The sequence below is a fragment of the Gossypium hirsutum genome, chromosome A08, assembly GCF_007990345.1.
Source record: "Gossypium hirsutum isolate 1008001.06 chromosome A08, Gossypium_hirsutum_v2.1, whole genome shotgun sequence".
NCBI classification, from domain to species: domain Eukaryota; kingdom Viridiplantae; phylum Streptophyta; class Magnoliopsida; order Malvales; family Malvaceae; genus Gossypium; species Gossypium hirsutum.
Genome location: NC_053431.1, coordinates 94,019,809 through 94,034,702, shown reverse-complemented (window position 1 = coordinate 94,034,702; position 14,894 = coordinate 94,019,809). Strand labels below are relative to the sequence as shown.

The 14,894-nt window shown below is 33.2% G+C and overlaps 1 protein-coding gene across 1 annotated transcript; it reads right to left on the bottom strand.

The window, feature by feature from the left end:
- Positions 1 to 5,755: 5,755 nt before the first annotated feature.
- LOC107926872 (glutathione S-transferase F2-like) lies at positions 5,756 to 12,288 on the bottom strand. The gene is made up of 3 exons (XM_016857814.1): positions 12,190 to 12,288; positions 6,204 to 6,386; positions 5,756 to 5,968 (listed from the first exon to the last, which is right to left on the bottom strand). Exons 1-3 carry the CDS (start codon positions 12,286 to 12,288, stop codon positions 5,756 to 5,758), a joined length of 495 nt encoding a protein of 164 aa, XP_016713303.1.
- Between the last annotated feature and the right edge of the window lie 2,606 nt (positions 12,289 to 14,894).

Below are 14,894 nucleotides of genomic sequence, written 5' to 3'. Positions count from 1 at the left end.
TAGAATTTGTTAAATGAATGTTCTAAATTGAGTTACAGGTCTGGTAACGCCTCTTAACCTATTCCGGCGACGATTACGGGTTAGGGGTGTTACAATAAGTCTCATCCAAAGGCTACTTCTTGTGGTTCCAATTTTAACCTAATTGGACAAAAACCTTCCCCATATCCTATTTTTCTACAAAGGAAGCAGAAAAGCTTAATTTTTTCATATTGGAAGAGAGCATACATTGAATTGTCTTATTTGACTGCTATTCTCTTCTTCCTCTTTAGGGGCTTCCAAACATCTAACTTCATTTTCACTCTCATATACTTTTTAATTCCCCTAGTTACTAAGGCTACATCATATTCTACAAAATTTTCAATAAAATCACCCAACTAACATGCCATTCACTTAGACATTAATCCCCCTGGGAAATTGTGAATTTACAGCCAAAATTTTGTAAAGTAAAGTGGAACTTGCAATGGTTCTTCTCCTTTTTTCTAACCAATGAAATAAAATCAGATGGCTATTAAAAAACCAAGTTGTACCCCTAGGAACCCTCTTTATGTCGATTTTCTGATAAAACCTAAATAAACTTCACTTCTCCCCAGTGTCTGTAATGGATATTCCACCCTCTGGATGCCATAATTCTGCTAAGGTTCTTCTTATGGATGGAAAGTGAACCACACTATTTATCAGGACCTTCCCTACCAAACACAATTTATGTAATATCTTGATTTTGGGCCTAATTGGAATAGTGGTTTCATGACCACAAAATCTGAGATAGAAATAATTATTTTATGATTATTTTAAGGTCTATGATATGATTGCATGATTGTGTGAAAATTTCGTGAAGAAATTTTATGCATAAAGTGCTTAAATTGAAATTAGGGACTAAATCGAATAATTTGCAAAACTTGCATTCTAGAAGTTTCTAGTATGAAATTGTTTTGAAATATTAATTAGGAGGTCTTAAATAGAAATTTTACCAATTTGTAAGTCTATGGACAAAAATTGGACATGGATGGAATTTTTGGAAAGTTTAGTAGTAAGGGCATTTTGGTCATTTAGGGGTAAAATGAATTAAAATACAAAATTAAAAGCCAATTTTGCTCATCTTCAACCCCATGGCCGAATATAGCAAGGAGAAACCATGGCTAGGGTTTTTCAAGCTTCCAAGCTCGATTGTAAGTCCGTTCTAGCCTTGTTTTTAATGATTTTTACGTTTTTGGAGTCCCGGTAGCTCGATTTAGCTTATGCTAGCAATAATTTAACCTAGGGTTTATATTTGGAAAAATACCCATAGGTGAAATTTGTGTATTTTGGTGTTTTATGATAGAATATGAGGTTTTAAATTATGTTAGACAACTTGTGCTACTCGGTTTTAAGTGAAAACGAGCAAAAGGGCTTAATCGGTAAAAATACCTAATGTCATAAGTACATGTTAGAGTGAGAATTTGATGTTTCCATAGAAGGGAAAAATGATCAGCATGTCATAAAACATAAGAAAATAGGCTGAAGTTTAATTTACGATCTTTGGGGCAAAAGTGTAAATATGCAAAAGTTTAGGGGCAAAATTGTAATTTTTCCAAAATATGATTTTGGGTCAATTTGAATAATGTGAGTCCTAATTATACTATATTTTAAATGATAGAGCAAGGAAAACTGAAATTCGGGCTAAAATGGGGAAAATACCAAGTTGTGGACGAAATGGTAAAAGTAGCCATTTTCGCATACGAGGTAAGTTCATACGTAAATGTTGGTAACATAGTTATTGTTTTAAATGTTTTAGTGTTATTTAAATGATATGATAATTATTATGAAATATCATACTTGTGACAATTGTTTGATAATATGTCAAATTATGTGATATACTTGGAAAATGTGAAATACTACCGAGTATCGGTATCGACATTCCATAGAAGATGGTTGAGACATATGACTGGGAAAAATGTCCCGTTGAACCTTAGGAATGGATTAGGATACAAGTGACATGTCACTGGGATATTTGGGCATCCGAACTCGTTGAGTTGAGTCCGAGTTCACTTATGGATGCGAATGTCCGAACTCGTTGAGTTGAGTCCGAGTTCGTGAAATGTAACTAGGCATCCGAACTCGTTGAGTTGAGTCCGAGTTCACCTATGGATGCGAACTCCTGAGCTCGTTGAGTTGAGTCCGAGTTCGCTTATGGGCAGGTTACATGGTAGCTTGGCTACATATGTGGCACTTATGTGCAAACTTTCCATGTATCCGAATTATATTCCGATGTGTTCAACGGGTAAAGTTCTACTGAAATGGAGGAATACTCAAGATGAAAGGGACATATTGGTAAGTGTTGTGAAATGGGTACTTTGAACAGGTATGTACTTAACCCTCGGGTTGAAAAATCGATATAACAACAATATGGTAAGATGATAAATGAAAATGTGATATGAATGTCTTGGTGATGATTATGCAAATGATGTTTTATGTTTGCTTATATGGTTATGTTACTTGCTATTTGCATGTGAACTTATTAAGCATTTATGCTTACTCCCTCCTTTTCATTCCTTGTAGTTTTGACAAGCCAGCTCGAAAATTGGGAACGGTCGGAGGCTCACTCACACTATCCGTATACCATCTTGGCATAATGGCTTGGATATTTTGAGTATGGCATGTATAGCATTATAATCATTTTGTATATATGGTCTTATAATATGGTTATTGAGTGGTATTAAAATGCTTGGTAATGAGTAGCCATTGGAATGGCTAATCATGATCATATTTGGTGTTATGTATGTCAAATTACTAGCTAATCCATGGAAACCATGAAATAGGTAAAATTTACCATAAAATAGATTCAGACAGCAGTAGTGACGTGAATTTATAAAATCACTAAAAATAGTAGAAATGGAATTAAATAATGAATAAGTTATAGAATCGAAGCTTGATGAGTCTATTTTCATATGGAAGAAGCGAAACAGGTATATGAGCTATATTTTATGAGATGTTTAAATTTTTGTGAAACAGGGCCAGATCGATTTCTGGATCCCCTGTTCTGACTTTGGAAATTTACCATAAATTTTACAAAGATAATTAGAAGTCATACTTTATATGTACAGATTAATTATTGAGTCTAGTTTTATTAGAGACAAATGGCATAGTCATTGAAGATCTGTACAAGGAGATATCTGATTCGAAATACACAGAGGTCAGAGTAGTCGAACCTTGAAACAGGGGAGTCTTTAACTAATAAACTGTACTAATTGGCCCGACCAAAAATTTTAGAAAAAAATTAGTAGATGGATATATGAGTATAGTTTCAGGAAAAATTTACGGAATTGGATTTCAAGTTTCGGAACTCGAGATATGATTTTTAAAGCGACTGTGATGCAGTTAGTCAGCTTGTCTGGAAATTTTAAAATGAATTGTATGAGCTGTTTAAGTAATGAATTAAGTCCGTTAACACCTTGTGTTCGACTCCGGAAATGGTCTCGGGTACGGGGCGTTACAATTTATACTCCTCTTCACACTCTTCTTTGTCCTTTTTCCCTTCTAGAATCTCCTCTTTGTCATCCGGTATGTTAAGATTTCCCAAATCTTCTTCCATTGTCTATAAAAATTCCACCCCAAATTGAGATTTGTGAAACTCAAGCCGCCCAAAACCCTAGAAAAAGTTGAAACTGTGCTATCAGTAGATAGAGAAAATGTGCTATCAGTAGACTCTTGAATCATAATACAATTTTGAATCTTTTACTCACTTTTTTTCTTTTCAATATTTTGAAAGTAAGCATTTTTCCTTCGATTTCTGAGGTTCTAACAATTTTCTAATTTCTTTATTTTATTTTTGATTTCTTTTTTATTCTTCCTTTTTTTTTCCTCTCTTCTCGCAAGTGCTTCTTTTTTTTCTTGCTCATAAATTTCCAGCTTTTAAGTTTGGTTGGTATTACATTTTTCGATCAGAACAAGCAAAATAAACCAAATATGACGGTATAGGCAGGTTAGGCTGGAACTTGAACCAAAATGAAACATATACTATGTGGTTTCCATTTATGTCTGAAATGAAATGTAAAAGATTAGTATGTCTAGAACCAAAATGGAACCTATACTTCTAATTTCAACAAACGAGACATAAACATTGAAACCTAACTGCAAATGTTTACACCTCTACCTTTATTCATTCAATACTAATTATTGTACCTTAATGAAACAGAAGAAGTTGAAGAACAACTGTATATATTCAATGATCAAAGAATACATAGCACACTGTATTTATAATACTCAATGTTAATAACTAACTAACAGCTAACTGAATGACTGTTTATAATAACTAGCGTTAACTGACACTAACTACTAACTTCAATAATTGTTTTCATTCCTAATATGCCCCCATCAGCTTGACTCCTACTGAATGGTCAACCTTTTGGAACCACCTTAAGACAAGTTCTGAATTTTGTAAACAATGGTGCTAATAAAGGCTTTGTAAACATGTCAGCTACTTGCTCCTGTGCAGGCACATATCCCACACTAAGCTTCCCAGCAATAACCTTTTCTCTAACAAAATATAAGTCCAATTCAACATGCTTAAACTTCGAGTGCATCACTGGATTGGCAGAGACAACAACTGCGCTAAAATTATCGCACCACACAGAGGTCTTCCGAGAAGATGAAACATGAAGCTCAGACAGTAAAGACTTAAGCTATACCACCTCAGTAACCACATGGGCTAAGGCTCGATATTCAGCCTCAGCGGTTGATCCAGAGACTACTGGCTGTTTCTTTGAACCCCAAGCAATAGGATTTCCTCCAAGAAAAACACAGAACCCCGATGTTGAGCATCGATCATCAATATCAGCACCCTAATTGGCATCAGAATAACCAAACATATCTAAAGAAGGAGCAGCAGAAAACCGAATACCATAATCCAAAGTGCCCTGTAGGTAACGAAGAATGCGTTTAACTACTTTAAAATACTGATCAAGCAGTCGATGCATGAATTGACAGACTTTATTAATAGCAAAGGTGATGTCTGGTCTGGTGATGACCATATACTATAGGGCACTGACAATGCTGCGATACTCAGATGCATTGTCAATTGCACAGCCAATGTGCTAAGATAAGATGGAGGATGTGATCATGGGAGTAGGAGAACCATTTTCCTGGTCCATTTTAGCTCGTCGAATAAGGTCGAGTACATGCTTACGCTGACTTAGAATTAAACCATTTGAAGTAAGAGACACCTCAATTCCAAGAAAGTAACTTAGAGGCCCCAAATCCTTTAGAGAAAACTGAGAGTTCAAGCCAGTAACAAACTGATCAATACTCGCCTGATGAGTTCCAGTGATGATAATGTCGTCGACATACACCAAGACATACAACATCACACCTTCAGTTTTCTTAATAAACAGTGAACCATCAGATTTGACCAAAGAAAACTGTGAAGACAACAGAAAATCTCGAAGCTTAGAAAACCAAGCCCTGAGAGCCTGCTTAAGGCCATACAAAGCCTTCTTTAACTTGCATACTAACGATTTGTCACCATGACCCTGTTGCTCAAAACTAGGCGATTGCAGCATATAGATGTCTTCAGATAGATCTCCATTAAGAAATGCGTTATTGATGTCCACTTGGCAAAGTTGCCAACCAAATTGGACAGCCAAAGCCAAGACAAATCTAATGGTTGTTTTCATTCCTAATATACCTCAAGTGTTTACTGTTTCAGCATACCCAGGACTTTACTCTAAGCTAGCCTTGAAGTGATATATCAGCCACCCAAGCGCTCACATGTGGCTGCGAATCAAACAGCTTCTTGGTCGAGCTCCCCCAACAAGTACTGAACATTAGGGAGGTGATGCAAATAAACCAATGTGAAGTGGTCACAATCCAAGTACTCAGCCAAATGAGCCTCGTACACATCTAAAACTTCAGCAAGCTTAGCTTCATTTTCTTCCACAATCGTCGTGTCAATGGTCATCCAAAAATGAGGCTTGTAACGTAGCTCAAAGACTAGCTTAGTCAATGGAGGGTTGAACTAGTGAACTTCAACTTTCTTCTACAATTCAAGGACTGCCATAGTCTTGTTAAAGCCCGGCAACAAGGGTTTTTGCAATTATAAAAAGGAAAAACTTTACCAAAGAGCTTTAAGTCCTCTTATTCAAAAGTTAGAACTTGACCAAATGGCTGGAAAAAAAACAGAAGTTAAACCATTTGTCTTGTAATTAATGTTTTTTTAAATAGATACTTACATTGGGGGAAAGGAAGTTCTGGGATTTATGCTCAGCAACTCCCAGGTTTACAAAAACAAACCAAAACTCGACATCTTTCTTGTAAAGGCAAGTAAGAACCTTCTGAGTAGCTGTTGACCTATGGATTCCATGCACTTTCATCACTGCCACTAGTTGCTCCACGACTGTATCTTTGCTTAACAACTGCAAAAGATGAGGAATATTTTCTGGGTTTTCTTATGCATAAATGTATTTTAATATATATATATAAGGTGGATTTGGATTCAATAATTGAATTTTAAAAATAATTTATACATATTTTAAATGTTACATAGTTGGCGTAAGGGATCAATTGTATATTAATTCAATTTTGAAATTACGAAAATTCTCTCTTATATATAAATTAAGTTATATTTTTATTGAAGTTTTTTTTATCTCTTTCTTATATAATGAATCGGTAAAAACTTGATAACAATTGTCATAACATTGCCTACATAAGAGTACGTAGGCCTAGTAAGCAAAACTAGACACGGAGGGACTAAATTACATAGAGTTACCACTAACCAATTAGGGCTAGGTTGGTAGCCACCTATCATCTAAAAATCTAGAATTAATACTATAGAAAAATCCTAAAAATCTAGATTCGATTTCATCACCAAATTTCAGGTTCAGGAGTACAGTAGTTACATGTGGGGAAGGTTATAGCACCCCCACAACGCCTATCCGAGGATAGTCCTACGGGGTCTTAAAAGCTATTTTTTTTATTTAAGCATATTAATGTCTTAATCTAAGCTAAAATCTAATGGAAATCTTAAATAAAAACTCTAAAGGAAACGCATCCAGTTTACTTGTAGCTCGATTAAGATGTGTTCACCAAACTTATCTAATTTGAAACTTAAATTATAGATTTTTTACTTTTAACGGGAACCCTAAAGGATACCTAAATAATTCTAGTAAACAGCTCCGAAAATTAATTCTATTTTAGAATTCTAAAAAAAAATCTAAAAATTACCAATGAATTAAGAGAAATATTAAAAAACATCTACAACTTATTCGGTCTTTTATTATTATTATTTTAAAAGATTTAATTAATAATGTTGAACTTATCAAGATCTTAATAAAGTATCCTATGTCGAGTTTATGATTTATCTTACTTTAAAATTCTTGATCTAAGACTTAAATTCGTCAAAATCCTAAAATAATAAATCTTAAATAACATTTATTAGCTTTCTTAAAAAGTTTCTAAAATAAAATACTTAGAAAAACCTACTAATGATTTACAATTCACCTACAAAAATCTTTAGTTTTAATTTTGAATTAAGTCCTAAAAAATATTTACATATTAACTTAAGATTCTAATCCTATACGATATTTAAAACTAATTCAAAACCCTAAAAAATATCTTACATATTATTTATAATTTTTCTAAGATAAATGGTAGGTAAGATCTTAAGGACTAACCTAAATCCAAATGTAAAAACCTTATGGTTTCATTAAAATATAACAACTATTTTAACTAACTTCATGTCAACAATTATAAGATGGAAAAATGACCTAAAGTTCCCTCTTTTAAAACGAATAGCAATAAAATAGGAAAATTAATTAAACTGGCTAAAGTTAATGAAAAGTTAAAATTCTTTCAAATGACAGTAATAAAAAGAAAAATAAAATAAATGAAATAAATAAGACATTAACATGATGATAATAATAACAATAATACACCTTATTCATAATACAATAAAAGAATCAAAGTAACATAAATAAATGATATTAAAATGTATGTAAGGGGAATGTGTAAAAAATATATATAAATAGACAGTAAATAAATAAAAATGAAATAAGAATAAATAAAAATTATACAAGTGTGAATAAATATAAAACATTAAAATAAAGTGCATAATTAACATTAAATATATAATGTATAAATGCAAGTGAAATGGAAGATATAAGTGTAAATTATTTATTAAAGATGGAAACAAAATGACATAGCTTAATTTTAGGACTAAAAGATAAAAAAATGTAGAAGACAGAGGACTGATGTAGCAATTAATTTGCTTTTAATTTTTAAATTTCAGATTAAATATAATGTTTAAATAAATAAAATGGTTACGGGTGTAAATAGGTCTGAGAGCGAGGGCGGTGCTTAAAAAATAGGTATTTTTTGTAAATTTAAAAAGTAAGGGGGTCGAAAAAAATTACCCATTTTTGGCACATATAAATGAAAAAAAAACTATTCATTCTTTTATTTTAATCTCATTGTTTTTCAAAAAAAAAACATTTTCCTTTCTCTTCCAACTTCTACGTTGGCCATGGCTCTACCACTGGAGAGCCCAATGACTCTCCGACCTCCGATGCTGGAGCCGTTACGTACACTGGCCAGAATTTTATTTTTTTTTTGCAAAATCAAAGTTTTCCTTAGAAAAAATCATTACTTTTCTTAAAAATCAAAACCTTATTATAAATAGTTAAAAAAAATCAAAACTTTATTTTAAAAATTTAGACTTTCCTATAAAATGACTTAAAAAATAGATTTTTATTTTTCAAAATCGAAACTTTCTCCCTTTTAAAAAAACACTATTTTTCTTAAAGATTAAAACTTTTATTTTAAAATAGTTGAAAAAAAAATCAAAACTTTGTTTTAAAAAGTTAAACTTTCTTTTAAAATGACTAAAAAACATATTTTTATTTTTCAAAATCTAAACTTTCTCATTTTTTTTCGAAAAAAAACTAATATTTTTCTTAAAGATTAAAGTTTTTTACTTTGAAATAGTTGAAAAAAAATCAAAATTTTATTTTAAAAATTTAAACTTTCATTTAAAATGACTTAAAAAACAGATTTTTTATTTTTTAAAATCTAACTTTCTCCCTTTTTTTAAAAAAAAACATTATTTTTCTTAAAGATTAAAGCTTTTATTTTGAAATAGTTGAAAAAAAAATCAAAACTTTATTTTAAAATTTTAAACTTTCCTTTAAAATGACTAAAAAAAACGGATTTTAATTTTTCAAAATCTAAACTTTTTCTTTTTTTTAAAAAAAAATCATTTTTCTTAAAGATTAAAACTTTTTCTTTGAAATAGTTGAAAAAATAATCAAAACTTTGTTTTAAAAATTTAAACTTTCTTTTAAAATAACTAAAAAAAAATTCTTATTTGTTAAAATCTAAACTTTCTCTTTTTTAAAAAAATAAAAACTTTTTCCAAAACCAAGCCTTTTTTATTTTAAAATAAACCTTTATTTTGGAAAGGGGAGGGGAAAAAAAGAGATTTTGGGGGGCTCCTAAGAGTGGAGGACCGACGGTCCGATGACGTCTCTTTTATCGGAATCCAAAATTCGATCCCTCATGACATGTTTATGGCAAAAAAAAAAGAAATAGAATGCTTGTAGTTGTTTTTTTTTATCTTTTTATTAAGAACAAAAATAATGAAAAGCCTCTTCCTTTTTTTCATTTCATTTCATGTTTATATATTGTCTTTTAATCTTGTTTATTTGTAAAAAATAATAATAATGATATTTAATAATAGTAGTATTAGTAGTGATGATGATAATAATAATTTGGGCCTTTGACAAGCCCAAAAAGGAAAGAAGAAAAAAAGAAAGAAAAGAAAAATAAAGGTCTCAAATACACGCAAATCGGGTGAGCTTTGAATGGCCCAAGAGAGAACAAAAATTTAAACGGCCCCCAACTGGGCTCGGACAAAAACGAGTGTCTATAGTTGCCCCTCTTTGTTCGTGGCTTGCATAGCAAGGTACGTACAAAGATGTAGACACCTAACCATTATCAAATCTCACTTAATATCACAATAAAAGGAATAACAAGTTTTTGCAATTATCAAAATCAGAATAGATCAAAATAGATTATGTTATCCAAAACTAGAAAAGTATATACCAAACCTGGGCCTCTAAATGCAGTGAAAAGTAAACTAGTAAAGTAAACGGACCTCCATACTTGGGTCACTAAATGAAATGAAAAGTTAATGGACCTCCACACCTAGGTCTTTAAATGCAATGAAAAGTGAATTGACCTCCATACCTGGGCCTCTAAATGTAATGAAAAGTAAATGGACCTCCACACTTGGGTCTTTAAATGCAATGAAATGTAAATGGACCTCCACACCTGAGTCTAAATGCAATGAAAAGCAAATGGACCTCCATACCTGGGCCTCTGAATGCAATGAAAATTAAATGGACCTCCACACCTAGGTCTCTAAATGCAATGAAAAGTAAACGAGCCTCCACACTTGGGTGTCTAAATGCAATGAAAAGTAGATGGACCTCCACACTTGGGCTTCTAAATGAAATGAATGTTTTCCTTTCTTCCTTTATTGAATTTTTCATAAAAGGTAATCATTTTGAGAATCATATTTTTAGGTTAAAAAAGATCAAATTCCTATACACACAATAGATCATGAAAATCAAATTTCTTGGGATATCACCGTAACAAATTTTAAAATGATTTTATGACTTGTAAATTAAGTTCACAAATGATAATTCACTTAACAAACTTGGTACTACAGATTTCATAAATCCACCATTGAAACATAAATTTTTTTCATCGAGAGTCAATTTGTTAATTCTCATGAAGCCGAATTTCCTTTTCTTGACTTTGGACTATTCCAACTGTGAACCCTGTGCCATGCTTTTTTGTAAAATTGCGTCTTAAACTAGATATTCTTCAATATAGTTCCTTTCTCTTGCTCTCTCTTTATTTTTTTCTTTTATTGTTTTTATTGTTTTATTGTTTTTGTCTTTTTTTTCTTTTTTTCTCGATATAAGAAAAATATTCTTTCTATAGACTCTTACATTTTCCAAGTAGATTAATTCCCTAATTTAAACCAGCCATGAGCAATCAGAGATAAACTTGTTCCAAGGTTATTGTGTAGGCTCGAGTTTGGGTGCCAAAGAAAGGGCTAAAATAGGCTCAAATAGATGACTTTAGGGCTTGTACCGACAGGTCAATTTCTTCAGGAAATCTTCATGATCCTCTAGGGCATTTCTTTTTGTTTTTTTAGAAATCTCTCTAGACTGCTCATTTATGAGTTTTCACCCTAGAGTTCATCTCCTTATTTTATGCTATTGAAGACGTCACAATTTCCCAAGGATTAACTTCTTGATTTGAACAAACATATTCGACCAAAATGGTCTTTTAAGGATTGTAATGTCGTATGAGGGTTAAGCGTCAATCAGAGAAAGGTTTTCCAGGCTAAAATATATTTTATGTGAAAGAGTATAAAAAACATGAAGAGTTATTTTGAAATTTTTGATTGCTCCTTCTATCTCCCAATCACTTTTCTTTTTCTTACTGCTTCCTAATTCCTTTCTTCTTTTTTTTGTTTTTTATTCATCTTCCCTATTTCTTCTTTTTTCTTTTTTGGAATGAGATCAAGAATTTAGAAATTTTCTTTCATTTTTCATGATATTTCTTGTCAATCCATGATATTCGATGGATGACTTTAATTCGGGTTTGGAAAGAAGATACATCAGGCTCAAAATGGGGTAGCAAGCGTTACAATTTTCTCTAAGTGATAGGGAGAACAAAAGAATTCCATTTATCATTTCAAAATATGGTTAATCTCATCACAAGGTCATTCCTAGGAATACGTCCATCTTTTCAATTTGAATTGAGCATAATCTCATGTTTGTCTCACAATATTGTAAAATTATCGATCAATACCCAAAACCACACAAAATGTCCTCCAAAGTAGAGGCTGATCCTTCGGTAAGAGTCAATTTTGAACAAACAAGATGGCACAAAGCGGTTAACAAAGGATGAAACTTTCTTCAAGTGAAGGATATTTCAAAAATGCCATTCGTCGCTTTGAAAATGGCCAAATTATTAAGTAAATAACCTTAAGGAGAATGCAAGATTCCAAAGTAAAATGTAACCTCAAACATAACAAACGAAGAAAAGCAAAACAAAAAAAGCCAATGTTACTTAATGCGAATAACTCTTTAAGAACAATCAAGCTTAGTTTTTAAGCAAAGTATTTTTCACTGCATCAGAATTTACAAGGTTTGACATCTTATTACCGTCCATTTCAGAGAGAATCAATGCTCCACCAGAGAAAGCTTCTTCACCACATACGGTCCCTCCCATTTTCGCATCCATTTTCCCTGATGATCATGAACATATGGCAGAATCTTCTTTAGTACCAAATCCCCTTCTCTAAAATTCCTTGGTCTGTAACACCCCTCACCCATATTCAATGCTAGAATAGGATTACAAAGTGTTACCGGACATATTACACAATTACACATACATTTCAAGTACATTTTCAAATTTAATATAATCATCAATCAACAACATTCATATCGTCCCTAATACAAGCCTACGAGGCCCAAAACATGCATTCGGGGTGGCTCGAGACTAAACCGATAAATTTAGAAACTTTTTAAACACTTAGAAATTTTTTTTTGCAAAATACAGGAGAGACACACCTGGGCTGGCCAAAGACATGCCCGTGTCGCAGGTCGTATGGACATTCTAATAGGAACACATGGTCATGTCCCAACCCGTGTAACTCTCTGACTTGGGTCACACTGTCAACACACACGCCCATGTGACTAGCCCGTGTGCCTTAAAAATAGCCACACGTGCCCATGTGCCAAGCCGTGTGCTAGACCGTGCCAAACCTGTAAGGTATACTGACTTAAACCACACGACCAATCACATGCCCGTGTGCTAGACCGTGTGGAGCATACTGGCTTTATTTTTAGTTCAAGACCAGGGGACATAAGGTCGTGCAACCTAACCATATGTCACACACGGCTGAGACACATGCCCATGTCTCTGCCCATGTAGACAAAATTAGGCTATTTACCAAGCCATTTTGCCACCCAAATTTGCACACACCTACATCAATCCAAAATGAATCCAAAACATAGCATATATAGGCATTCAAACCTATTAAATCAAGCCTAATTTGTAACACCCGAACCCGAGACCGTCACCGGAGTCGAACACGAGGTGTTAACAAACTTTAAAAATTTTCCAGACACTGCCAATCTGCGTAATAGTCGCTTTAAAAATCATATCTTGAGTTCAGAAACTCGGAATCCAGTTCCGTAAATTTTCCCTGAAAATAGACTCATATTCCCATCTACATATTTTTTCTAGAATTTTTGGTTGGGCCAATTAGTACATTTTATTAGTCAAAGTCTCCCATGTTACAGGGATCGACTACCCTGACCTTTGCGCATTACGACTTGGATATCTCCCTGTACAGGGCTTCAATACTGATTCCGTTTGTTTCTATAGAAACTAGACTCAGAGAGGAATCTATACATATATTGCTTGACTCCTAATTGTCTCTGGTTAATTTATAATGAATTTCCAAAGTCGGAACAGGAAATCCAGAAACCGTTCTGGCCCTGTCTCACGAGAACCTGAATATCTCTTAACATACTGTCCGTATGATTGTTTCGTTACTTTCCTATGAAAATAGATTCATCAAGGTTCGTTTAAATAATTTATTCACTATTTAATTCCATTCCTACTATTTTTAGTGAATTTCCAAATCTACATCCCTGCTGCTGTCAGCATCTGCCTTTAAGGTAGACTTTACCTATTTCATAGTTTCCATGATTCAACTAGCCCTTTTTGCATAAGTAGCACAATTTATGATAGTGATTAACCATTCCCATGGCCAATCCTTGTCAAGCCTATCCACACCTCTCAATAACCATATCCATACCAAATGATTATAACATTACACTCAAACATATATAAGCCATTTTCGCATGGCTATCCAAAATTATACAAGTCCAAAGGGTCCATGACCCACAACAAACGGGTAGTCCTATACATGCCATTTCGAAGTTCAACCAAAATTGTACCAAAAGGGGGCTTTGATAGTGTGGGCGACTTTGACTTCAAAATCCCGAGTCCGATAGCTGGAGAACCAAAATCTATAAAATAGAGGATCAAAGAAACGGAGTAAGCAATTTATGCTTAGTAAGTTTTGAGCAAGGAATTCCAGCACAGCAAAAGTATAGCATTCATATAGCTAAACGAATAATTTCATATGCACAAATTTCGATATCATACTTGCTTCACATTACCAACCCTTATGTACATACACAAAAGATCAACTTAGCCAAAGGCCGGTAGCTCGTTTATCAACTGAGCGAATACTTATTTGTAAGGGCTCAACTAAATTCAAGCACATACGAAACATACCTCAATGTTGGGATGTTTCTAGAGTATTTACTGAAATTTTTACAGCAAGATCATTCATTCCCAAATCACGTACCTTCGGAATTTAACCGGATATAGCTACTCGTTCAAATGCCTTCGGGACATAGCCCGGTTATAGTAACTCGCACAATTGCCTTCGGGACTTAACCCGGATTTAGTAACTCGCACAAATGCCTTTGGGCTTAGCCCGGAATTAGTATCTCGCACAAATGCCTTCGGATCTTAGTCCGGATATGGTCACTTAGCACAAAGCCTTCGGGACTTAGCCCGGACATCATTCAAATAACCATGCACATTTAACAATAAATCATGGCACATTCGTATTTCGTTTTCGTTAGTAAAACTCAAACACAAGACATTTATCATTCTTGCAATTTCGGCTCAATAGCCACACAAAGAGCATGATTTTGGTTTGCTTAAAACATGATCTAATCAAATCATAATTTAAGCTCTTTTACTCAAGAACTTACCTCGGGTGTTGTCGAACGATTCCGATAGCTATTCGACCACTTTTTCCT